The 12,840-nt window shown below is 37.5% G+C and overlaps 1 protein-coding gene across 3 annotated transcripts in view; it reads left to right on the forward strand.

Annotated features, from left to right (window-relative positions):
• Positions 1-12,840, forward strand: part of ARL15 (ARF like GTPase 15) — a 419,297-nt gene that overhangs the window by 189,031 nt on the left and 217,426 nt on the right. For all 3 annotated transcript variants that reach the window (XM_027101127.1, XM_027101125.1, XM_027101126.1), the window contains one exon: positions 5,103-5,311. In XM_027101127.1, the coding sequence (XP_026956928.1) occupies positions 5,103-5,311 (209 nt within the window). The remainder of the gene's footprint in view (positions 1-5,102; positions 5,312-12,840) is intronic.

A 12,840-nucleotide genomic window follows, 5' to 3' on the forward strand; every position in this document is an offset into this window, starting at 1 on the left:
TTATTCATAGCATATTAATTTACCATGAGGGAACTAAGCATCTTTTTGGCTGCAAATAACAAAATAGTCTTCTACAATTGGCTTGGATAATTGGCATGTACTGTGCTCACAGAATGAGTTCTTGTAATACAGAACTGGGGATAAGTTCTGCTGCTCAGCACTGTTCTCAAGGACCCAGGTTCTTTCTGTCTTTCTATTCTGATGTCCTCAATATGTTGGTATGTCTCCTTTAAGGTTGCTAGGAGGCTAACACTGTTCAAAGCATCACCTGATCACCTAATGAAATCTAAACAGTAGAAGAAAGAGACGTCTCTCTTTGGGCATCTATCTTTTTAATGAGGGGCAAAATCTTTTCCAAAAGCTCACAGCAGACTTTTGTCGAGTCCTGTTTCGCCAGAACTGAATCAGATGTCCATGCTGCAAGAGACAGAGGCTGGGAATACCAGTACCTGGCATTTTTAACCTCCATAATGGTAGACTGGCTCTGCTGGTAAAGAATGTAAGCTTTATGAAGACTGAAAGTTTGGTCTTGTTTTGTTTACTTCTGTGTCCCAGCACCTAAGACAATGCCTGGTGCTCAGTAGATATCCATTAGAGGAATGAATTAATGAATTAACAAGTACGTGATGTGCCATAGAAATGAACCTGCCCAGTGAGGACATTATGCTCTTGTCTTCTATCACTGCTCCTGTTGTGGTACCTTGAACCAGGCTATCCTAATTGATTGGCTCTCAGAATGAACTCTTAGATTCCCAAGACTTCCTTACAACCCTCAGTAAGGAGATCTCAGATCTTGGGTAATGAGGACATTGGACAGCACCTTCCACCCAAGCTCTCTACTGTTTAGACCACCCCTTTGATTTTTAATCTAAATGAACAAAGTATAGATCAGGTTTGAGTTTGGTATTTATCCTTTTTATATAACAATTGTAATTTCAGGGACACAGAGCACACAATTGGCAGTCATTAGAATAAGAGCAGGCTCAGACTACTGTTAGATGTGCTGTCCTGTGTGTGTTACCCTGTGTGGATTTGGTTTGTAGGTTAGGAATGCTGGGATGTGGGCAATCAAACAGGTGTTCCGAATTTCCCCAGTTAGGCTCACTTCTCAAAGCACCTGGCAGCTGGGTGGATGACACATCCATTTCTCATTTGAAGTTGGTGAGTGAACTTAAGGCCCACTCAGCTGGACTGAACAGCTGTATCCCACCACCACCACCCTGTTCCTGGTTTCCTCGGCCCTGATCTGGGTTGAGGCTGCTACTCACTAACGCTGTTGTGTGGGAGGCTGAACTGAAACTTACAATTCCAAGCTCACTGCTTGTGATGAAAGTCAGAAATGCTAAGATTGGGCAGATGACTGGGTAGCAGGAGATTAAAGAAAAGGGTCTTTGCAATATTAATAACATTCATATATTATGTCATATACAGAGCATTTTAAAAAGTTATGGTATTTGGGTTTGTTTCATCCACCAACACAGTCCTGGGACTGTCATTTCATCTCACTGGGTTCCTTATGGGCTCCTAAATGTGACAGGTGAAAATAGTTTCTTGTTGAAAGATGACTTCATAAGTTGGATTTCCAGTATGTCCCACATATTTCCAGTGAACAAGTTCCATTAAATCATGCATCTAGTATTCTTCTCCTATACTTCACTCCCTGGATACCCTCCAATGCTATGGCCATGTTTTTTTCCTCTCATACATTTGCAGACCTCATTGTAATCAGCATTACTTTACAGGCTTTGAGGGTTTGAGCTGAGAAGAATAATGGCTTTCTAAATACTTCTTGTTGGTCCTAGCTCAGTGACTTGTATAGAATAGACAGTAATACTATTCATTGAATTAATTGGTTGGGAAATGTTCTTGGATAGGTTCCCACTCTAAGCATTAATATATATAAGCACTTAGGTACCTTTTATTCTAACAGGTTCCCTTTTTCCCCCTCTTGGCTTATGTGGTAGTAGAGTTCTTTATTTAGCTTTGTCACCTTTCTGGTCAATGATCCTTGTATTTCAATCACAGTAGACCTAAATATATTCCTAGTTGCTTAGCCTTGGACACATTATGTAATTGTTTTGTGTCTTGATTTCCTTATTGATAAAATGAGAGTGATAAAAGTACCTACCTCATAAGACTGTCATGGGCCAGTGACTTAATACATGTAAACACTTAGCACAACCAACATTTATTTCAGAACTGGAGTTGGTCAACCTCAACTGCTGGTTGGCTATAGATACAGAAGTTTGGCGAAATCAGTGAAAGCATTCTGTGAGCACTAATGAGGTCTATAGAATTTATGATAAAGCATGTTGCATCTATTCTTATTATGTGAAAATTGTGTGCTACACGTCCTTTATGTAGGTCAAATGTATAAAAAGCTTGTGTATGGATACATGTGCGCACAGCATTTTTGTTATTTTAAACATTTACCACCAGGTAACACTGTCCCTACTTTTGTTCTTCAAGCTTATGGATGTTTCTCTCCCATATGGATAATGTCTGGATGTAGCCTGTAGCAGATGTTGTTGGTACCCTACCCAGATCTCCTTTACTGGGCCAGTGCATCCATCTCCCAGCTGCTGCGGGTATTGGCTGCTAATGACTCACACCTGTACCCTTCTCCAGAGGCCTGCCCTTGGCTGACAGTAATTGCCTCAACCAAGTATGTTGGGGAGATTATGAGATCATGCCCCAGCCCCCTCTCCTGTTCCCCAGGGGTGGCTCAGAGCCATTGACTGTTCAGGGGTGTAACAGCCCAGCCCCCTTGCCTTTTGGATGGGGCAAATTCCGTGGTTCAGTCCACATTCTAGAACTGCTCATTGGATCAGACTGAGGCTAGATTTCTGAAACCATATCTTTGTGTAGCTCCTTCCCCCATTCTGGCTTGCTTCTTTCACTCTTGTTTCTCCTGACAGCACTCTGTCTATACTCAGGTGTTTAAGAAATGCTGTCTCAGGCTCTGCATGTAGGGTACCTGACCTAAGATGTTGCTAATTTCAGTGCCCCTATTGTTTTCTTAGTTCCACCATCACTTATGCAACTAATTCCCTATATTAAATAATCTCTGGCTTAAATTTCCTCTCTTTGTTTTGTTTTCTTGGTTGGACCCTGCCTGATAGGCATTAACCCCGCTCATATCCCCTGTCTTTACATATTTTCGGTTGCTCAACATCAAATGCCCTTGTTCTTATTATATCCCTGGTTATTTCTCATAGTATTTTGATGAATACCCCAGATTTTAGCATCTCAAAATAAGTTTCAAAGCCTGAGTCAATTACAGCTTCCTCTTAGGATTGTTGTAAGAATTGTATGAGCTATTTTTTTTTTTGAAAATACTTAGCTCTGTGCCTGGAATGTAGAAGTTCTTAATAAATGGTAGTTGTTTGGTTTATATTACTCTTGTAAGAGACTTGCCCAGTCTGGATAAGATGTCTCATCCCGTGTTCCCAGAGAACCCTAATAAGTTCCTTTATCACAGTGCTTTATTACTCTTTATTATAATCTTTGTTTTTTATTCTATTTCTCCCAGAAAAAACATGAGCTTCTCAGTGTCATCTAGTGGTATATTGGCTCTCCAGGGGAAGAAAAGACCTGACAGATAGCTTTTGCTGATTTTTCTTGGTGAAAAATACTCCTACCCTGTCCATTTTCAAGCTACCAAAATGATGTCACTGAACAGTGTTGGGAAGAGACACACAATTGGCACACCAACTCCAGTCTCTACTCTGAATCCCTAACACTCAGCACAGTATATCTACCACAGGAGCTAGATGTTCAAGAGATGCCTAAACTATAGTTATTGAGTGGCCAGAACTTGATTATATGCCCTAAATTGGTGAAATTCCTTGATATCTAATTTTTGTTATGTAACCAATAACTTGTATTGGTTATATAAGTTCCCCCCCCCCCTGCAATACACACATATGCACAAAAATTGCCCATGCTATTCATGAATCAGAGAAAAGGAAGTATTCATCATGATGTGATGGGAAATACCCATGCCCTCCCTGGGCAAGTTGCCTACTAACTCAGACACAGATCTCAAGTTTGTGATTTGCTATACACATGAATGGAGCTTAGTCACTTCACCTCTCTTAGCCCCAGTTTCCTCAGAGTTGGAAGCCTAATTAGTGTATAATTTCATTTCCTCCTTCCCTCATTTTCCTCATTCCTGTATCAAACTTTGAGTTGTACATTATGCTAGATATTGGAAATATGACAAGGAATAAGACTTGGCCCTGGCTGAAGAGCATCTCAATATCTTTTTGTATGAACATCCCATCAGACTGAGGCCATGAGGTGTGCTCATTGCCAAATGGTGTTATGCAGATGTACCAAAGGCCAAGATTGCACATCATTACAGACTTTAGCACTTTGACACATAAAGGTATTGTGCTAATAGTTTTAACTTTCTGGATAAATTAAACAAGGCTGGCCTGATCAGTGTAAGCAGTTCTCAGAAAATGTCAACAAGATAATGTTAATGGTATGGAGAGAACCCTTGGTGAACAGCTTGGTTATTCTGCTCCCTGAGTTAGGCTCAAACTCAGTCTGTAGAGAGGGTAGTTTTTTCAGGACTATTAAGCAAAATCTGAAAACATTCTTTTGTGTTTAAGTCTAAGAAGTACTTATCCTGATTCTTTCTTCCATATTTTGATAAGAAAGGCATGAAGAATGACTCTTAAACTTCAGTGTTCTCCTTCAAGGCCATATCCACCCATTGGCTCTAATGCCTTTGTTCTCATCATCTGTGATCTCCGCACTTAATTTTTTTGTTGTTGTTTTGTTTTGTTTTTGCGGTAGGCGGGCCTCTCACTGTTGTGGCCTCTCTCCTTGTGGAGCACAGGCTCCGGATGCGCAGGCTCAGCGGCCATGGCTCACGGGCCCAGCCGCTCCGCGGCATGTGGGATCTTCCCGGACCAGGGCACAAACCCGTGTCCCCTGCATCGGCAGGCGGACTCTCAACCACTGCGCCACCAGGGAAGCCCCGCACTTAATTTTTAAAGCCGCATTGGTTTCCAATAGGAAATTACTGTTGGGAACTTTTTTCAGTTGCTGAAAGCTGTTTTTAAAAAGAGAATTTGTTTTGTTTTTGACAGGGGCTGATAATATCCGGAAATACTGGAGCCGCTACTACCAAGGATCTCAAGGGGTAATATTTGTATTAGACAGTGCCTCTTCAGAAGATGATTTAGAGACTGCTAGAAATGAACTGCACTCAGCTCTTCAGCACCCACAGTTATGCACTTTACCGTTTTTAATATTGGCCAATCATCAAGACAAGCCAGCCGCTCGATCAGTACAAGAGGTATGTCTCATTAAGGCAACAGCTCTTTGTCTGTCTTGTTTGTTGACTTTTGCTGCCATATTGGAGTCTGAAAAGATTCCTGTAATTGGAGAGATGCTGGTTATACTGTTTTGCAACATGAAACCTAAGTTTTTTTAGAAAACAGAAAGCCTATATCAATCTGATAAAAATTATTATTCACACCCATAACCCCACTTGGAGACCATAGATTTTTTTTTTTTTAACTGTTTAGCAAAAGTTAAAGGATTTCTAGGAATATATTTCTCATCTGTTTTAAAGGGCTAAAGGCCTGGTCATTTAACATTTTTTTTTTTTTACCTCGACAGCTTACTTAGTTCATTCTTCTTTTCAAGGAATGCGTCGTGCGTATTACCATGCATCACTTGCCCTCAAATGTCGTGTTCTTGTCTCTCTGAAATGCTCACTGTGGACGAGAAGCAATGGGTCCTATTCTGTAATCAGCCAGGCTGAAAAGTGATGTCTTATCTTCCAAGTTCCATGCCAGCAAATACCTTTTAGTATGGACCCATTCTTTATCTTCCATATTTAATTTCATTTCTTAGCTTGTATCTTTCCTATAAAAGCATGAGACTAATTCTGGGCAGATAATCAGTGTCTCAGCAGAGTTTCTGATTCATGGTACTAAAGTAATAAGATATGTGAATAGCTTTCAAAACTTAAATTATAGTGAATTTTAACCTTAAGAATAGTGAAATCAAAACTTTTGATGTATTCCTTTACACCTGTAACTTTCAGGATATGTTCCATTACTTCCCCCACGCACCCCCCCTTCAAAAATTGTGTGCTTCTTTTTGTTTTTTTTTACATCTTTATTGGAGTATAATTGCTTTATAATGGTGTGTTAGTTTCTGCTTTATAACAAAGTGAATCAGTTATACATATACATATGTTCCCATATCTCTTCCCTCTTGCATCTCCCTCCCTCCCACCCTCCCTATCCCACCCCTCTAGGTGGTCACAGAGCACCGAGCTGATCTCCCTGTGCTATGCGGCTGCTTCCCATTAGCTATCTACCTTACGTTTGGTAGTGACAAAGTTGTGACAAAGCAAGAGAGAGGCATGGACATATATACACTACCAAACGTAAGGTAGATAGCTTGTGTGCTTCTTTTAGTGACTTCGGAATAATAGAAACCACATTGCCCTTTAGTCTGAAAATGGCTGAGGAGCCCAGGACATAACATGTTCTAACTCCAGACTCTCTCCCACTTTGTGTGGGACCCATGGGCAAATAGCTTGTCCCTGTGCCTGTCTTCTCACCTGTAAAATGGGAATAATGTGATTTTTTTAAAATGAGGAGTGAGTGGGATTAATTTGAAGTGTAGGAGGTACTGTATCTAGAGAATTGTCATTTATTTTAGAAAAGTAGTAAAGAAGGCAAGGATTTCTTATTAAATAGAGCTTTAGAGCTTATGTGTATATTTCGTTGCCTCACTCAGAATTAAGTAGTTAGCACCTTTTTCCTTTGTAGATTTTGTGAAATACCTTATGGATAACATTAAGTGATTAAGATAAAGAGAGTAATACAAATCTATTTAGACAGTCATCAATGTGCAGATCTTCAGCGTTGTAATTGGGTGCCTTCCTGATCTGTTCTTAAGACCTCAGGTACATCTTTTACCTTCTTAGCACCAGTTTTTCTGTCTGTAAAGTGGATATAATAGTGTATAATGATGGGTAGTTATGAATGTTAGATTAGTTTATGTTTATAAGGTGCTTTGCTGAAAATGCATTAGTATTCTGAGATTCATTGTGGAAAATATAATTTTTTTTTTTTTGCTTTTTAATTTAAGAAACTGTTTATATGTTTCCATAGACATCAAAAAAAGAAACTAATGTGTTCTTTAAACCTAATATATGACCCATGGTAATCCTCCGTAGGAATTAAAGACTGCTACGTTGAATAAAGGAAGCTTTTAACAATTGATTGCTTTGGAGTATGCCATGTGGGTGTTGGCTGGCTGTCTCTCCTAGGAAAAGGGCAACTATCTTTTTGTGATTCATCTTTTAGTAAGAAGAAGTTGTGAATGTAGAGTAATCATAGATATACTTTGAAAATTATTCTAAACTTGTATATACTGGAACATATGTGACTTTGACTTTTCCTTTTTACTCATATCCATTTTAAATGAACTTTCCTCAAAATTTTGACTTGTGATGGAATTTGCAAATACCATTTTGAGGACTGCTCTATGTAAAGCATTTTCCCTATGATTATATAAACACGTACTAGGCCAGGTGCATGTTAACATTTTAGACTGCCCTAATTGAATCCATGAACAAATTCCGTTGTAGATCTTGAACTTATCGAAACATAATGAAGTACTTAAACTTACTTTGGATTTGGGAGAGAAAGAAATGGAAGCTTCCTATTTTCCCCATTCCTTGAACAGCAGAGGTTTCTCAGTGTAGTTATTATGATGCTTTGCTGCAGTACTCCTAGGAATGTTTATACCTTATTGTTAGCCTAAAAATGGAATCTTAAACTTTTTTATAAATAGTAACCTCAGAATGGTTGGGATTAGGCACGAGTAGAAGAGGAGATAGAAGATTGAGAAGTGAGCAAAGTTACGTGTTACTTGAAATATGTTGAGAAGTCGTCATCTGTTTATTACTTTCTTTCCTGATCCTAAAGGTATTATTACGTGCTGTGTGCTGCTCTGTTGCTTATAAACATTTTTATTCATTTGTACCTGCTCATTTGTGTGCACTTTGTGGAATTTCCAAATACTGAAAAGATGGTGTTTTACTCTGCAGAATACCTGTGAATTGTAGGTAAAATTCTGTTCTTTCAGAATCAGGGAAAATGCATTCAGTTTACCAAGAAACACAGAACAATTCTTTGATGCAGTTAAGAAAAGACGAGGCATAGAGGCTTGTTGATTCTTCCCCTCCTCCCATTGAAATTATTACATTTTGTGCTTAATGCATTATGCAGAAATTTTGCAATTATTTATCCTGTCACTGGAGTAAAACTTTAAGAATTCATTTATCATTTAATGAGGATATCAGGTTACCACTGAGCTTAGAAACTGGTAGGAGCCGGTGAAATCCAAAGGAGAAAGCTGAATTATCACTTGGATTCCAACAGAGGATGAAAATCATCAGGAAGTTATGTATTTAGTTCCCTCCTCTGTGATGTGAGTTTTGCTAGGTTTGTGTTGAGAAGTAAGTTAAGATAGGAACAATGGTTAAAATTACTATGTAACCCACTGACAGAGGGCAACATGCCCAATTTTTTGTTGCCCTTTTGGAAAGCAAGTGGAGTCTTGTGCATTGCATAGTTTCCCTTTCTGTGATATACCTACCCGGCAATGACCTATGTTTAACTTACCAGAATTTTAAGATTTTATGCCTTGAGACTCAATAGTAGAAACATGTTTTTTTTTAACAAATAAGCTTTTTTTTTTTTTTTTGTAATAACAAAACACTGGGAAAAAGAACACCCTTTACATACTGTCTGAAAGCCAAGCAGTTCTTGCAACAGATGTTTGTTGTATTCACTTTAGGGAGGTGTAGTTACCACAGTTTTCCAGAATTTACTCATATCAACTATTTTCCTCTGTAGAAAACATAATATGAAAATCTATAATTATGTCAAGTGACCCACTTGATTCATTAGGGAAAATTCTGGTCTAATATAAATGATAAAGCTTTCTAAAACGAGGATCATCTTAAGGGTAAATAGATTGGTTTTTTATTTGTATTGAATTGTAATTGTATCTAATTTGTTTTACAGCTCCCATAGGAGAGCATACTTCAGTTCTGAAGTTATTTAATAGATCAGGAGGATTTTATGAGAAGTTAAGTTGATAGAGTAGCCAATAAAAGTAATCCTGTTTTCCCTCGACACAGTTGCTGATTGCGATTCTTTTACCTCCTAGCTTTTTCAAATCTTATTCTCATTTTATTGGGCATTACCATGTCTTATAAAATAACACATTTTGTCAACATGAAAGAAATAGTTTATCCTTTCAGCAATCTAATCTGATTTGATATTCATTCATCTCCTTAATCCAAAAGTATTTAACTTTTTCAGAAATAATACCTCAAAAATATTGAGTTAACTTGAATATTTTATATTAAAGCCAATATTAAGAAATATGATAGCTAACACAACATTGTAAATCAACTGTACTTCAATTTAAAAAATGTAAAAAAGGATGAAAACTGTGAAACAGAATTTTGAAGTAGAATTATAAGGTCAGATGACACTATTTGGTTCCATGGCTCATTCATTGTAGCATAGGAAAATCCAGCTTGTAAATTAGGATGTCAGCATTAAAGTTGAGATTTGTAATCAGGCATTTCTCAGTTGTTGCTCAATTGTAATTTAGTTCGTTATTGTGATGTACATAAAACGTGGTGTTCTATTTGAGAAGAATAGAAGAGTATTTGTATTTCTGTCATGATATAAACGTTACTTTTTTAAACCATGTTTTGTTTTGATTATCAATATTCATGTTTTTTGAATAGTACTTTCAGTATTCACCATGTCATGAATAGTTTATCTAGTTCTCACTTCTTAGTCTAGACATTTTCTGGAAGAGAGTGCTAATATATGTTTTATGTTGTTTAACTAGTACATTTAAATATAATTACTTCTTGTTTATAGATAATTATTTCTACGTCGTGTACTTTTCCCCTTTCCTACAAAGGGCCAGAGAGAGTTTTGCAAGATTGAAATTTTTGGACACTGTTTGGCTGTAAATAATCCACTAGTTTAAAATTTCTATATTTACACCGCTTGACAGGAGAGCTGTTCTTTTCTGGTAGTTCTATGAAGTAATGAATATCATCTCTGATTTTACATGACAAATCTTTTATTAGAAGTGCAAAGCGGTGTTTAAATCACATAAAATCTCAGCGTAATTTAATATTACTTTCTGTATATGGAGAGAAATGAGTGTGTTTGTGCGCGTGTGTGGTATAGTCATTGTAAAGGGTCGTATACTTTAAATCTTAAGAGTCTTCCAAATATCTTGACCTGCTTCTTGGCAGCATTTTAGAATACTGATTCGATTTCAGTATTGAAATAGGTATGAACAGTGCACATACCCATTGTGTGAGCAGTTTGAAAACTCCCTTATAGTGGATATACACTTATCCTAAAGTGATATAAGAGATACAACTTATTTTTTGTCCATTCCTTACAGATGTACTCCATTCTGTTACAGTTTAATCTTGGGGAAACAATGAGAGCGTTTGGAAGTCAGTTTTCCATTGAATGACTCAGTGATCTCTTGAAACTGTTTACTCACTTGCAAGAGAAGCTGAAATCGCAATCATTTCAGTAGTTAATTACAAAAGTGTCATTATTATAGAGCAACTTTTAGAGACTACTTGAAACAGCCAGAATATTTTATTTATTGTACTTAAAAAAATAAATTTATTTATTTATTTACTTACTTGTTTGTTTATTTATTTATGGCTGCGTTGGGTCTTCGTTGCTACGTGCTGGCTTTCTCTAGTTGAGGTGAGCGGAGGCTACTCTTCGTTGTGGTGCGTGGGCTTCTCATTGCAGTGGCATCTCTTGTTGCGGAGCATGGGCTCTAGGTGCGTGGGCTTCAGTAGTTGTGGCACGCGAGCTCAGTAGTTGTGGCTCATGGGCCCTAGAGTACGGGCTCGATAGTTGTGGTACACGGGCTTAGTTGCTCTGCGGCATGTGGGATCTTCCTGGACCAGGGCTCGAACCCATGTCTCCTGCATTGGCAGGCAGATTCTTAAGCACTGTGCCACCAGGAAGTCCCTTTTTGTATTTTGATGTGTTTTTTCTTTTTATATGCATTCCTTGAAAAAAAATTAATTTCTATATTTGATTTCATTGATTCTAAATCTAGTCATCTTGATCTCACCATTCTAGTGAGCCCTGTATACCTGTGTTTCTTGCATCCACCAGGCAATATGATGAGAATATGCCCTGCCCACTGAAAACTAAAGAAATTCCCATTAACAAATATGTTACATAAGAAAGGTCCCTTCTATCAAGAAAATTGTTTAGGTGGGATAACAAAGTAATACATTTGAAAATATAAAGTGTATACGCAAAACGAATTCATTATGTTCTTTTATAAAATCCCCATTTCTTTCCACTTTCTTCCTTTATTCAGTCACATGCATATCTTCATTTTCTGTAAAGCTGGCAAGTTTTGGAACTGCTTCCAATTCTTACTTTCCTCCTCCAGACAGTTTAGTGCCCAGCTCTCTCACCTGTAGTACTTTTCAGAATTCCCTGGTTGCTTACATTCCCACATCTCCTCCCTTCCTCCCTTCCTTCCTATCCCCCAACACAGACCAGAAAGAACAGACTTCCTTTCTGTTTTTCACAATACCCATATTAAAAATCAGTGTTATCTTCTAATTCCTGCTAGAAGCAAATGAAACACCACAGATTTAACAGGTTAATGTGCTTGAGAATTGAATTCCCTTTTCTTTTCTCTGTCATTTCATCTACTACTCACTATTCCTGTTGCCATAGGAAAACCACCTAAAGCTTATGTGTCGCAACAAGTTTTCCTGGATACCAATGACTGAGATAGATGCCCTCCTTGTGACTTCCCAAGGCATCCTGGTCTTATCCTAATCATAAAGATTAGAATTAATTGCCTATTAACTTTTCTGTCTACCCTTCAAGATTGCAAGCTACTTGCAGGACAGGAGTTCTTGTTGGTTTATGTCTCTGTGCTCACTATATGTTGTTTGAATGAGCACTACCTCTGAGTCTTTCTGTGTGTGCTTCCCTGTTGGCTTAATGCCATCAGCTTTGTCTAGATTTCCCTACTCTCCTTTTACTCAGTATGAGCCATCTATTTCCATCCTTGAATATAAAAATTTTCCTTTTCCTCTGCATCAAACCCTGACCTTTGAATATTGCTCACGAGCCACATCTTCTATGAAACCTCACCCCTCCAACCATGTTAATAGTGTTTAAAAGCTTCAATCTGTTAACTACCATATTTACAAAAGTTTGTTTTAATGTCTTTTTATGTACTTATATTTGTTCACTTGAGGACTTTGCTTACAACAGGTTACTGTTTTCTTCCCAAGTCCCTCATAAAAAGTGAGGACATCCTGCCTGAATAATATTATTTTAATATGTTTTTATTAATTGCCTGTCTTTTAACCACATAGAGCTTATTTCACTTGCTAGCATCACAAACTGTTTTTTACTGTTTATATTTCTCATGTGGAGGCTGGTATGGTACATGGTGAAACTCTATGGGAACATAATTGAGATGATTTTAAAGCAATGTATTCAAGTTAATAAAAACAAATTTAGCTGTGTAAATTAATAAAAGTATTTGTTACATTTGTGAAACTTAGAAGGATTTTTAAAAGTCTTACATTTAACAGTTTTTCTTCCTATAAATATTTTACAATAATGAACCATAACTAATACAGTTAGAGTTTGATTTTATCCAAACAATATTATTTTACTTCTTCGTTATTTGAAGCAATATGTGTTTGATTGGTTGTACTGGTGAACTTCACCCTTTATATCTGTATTT

Source organism: Aethalodelphis obliquidens, unplaced genomic scaffold (genome assembly GCF_003676395.1).
Source record: "Aethalodelphis obliquidens isolate GAN/ISIS:26980383/991018 unplaced genomic scaffold, ASM367639v1 scaffold4, whole genome shotgun sequence".
Lineage (NCBI taxonomy): Eukaryota > Metazoa > Chordata > Mammalia > Artiodactyla > Delphinidae > Aethalodelphis > Aethalodelphis obliquidens.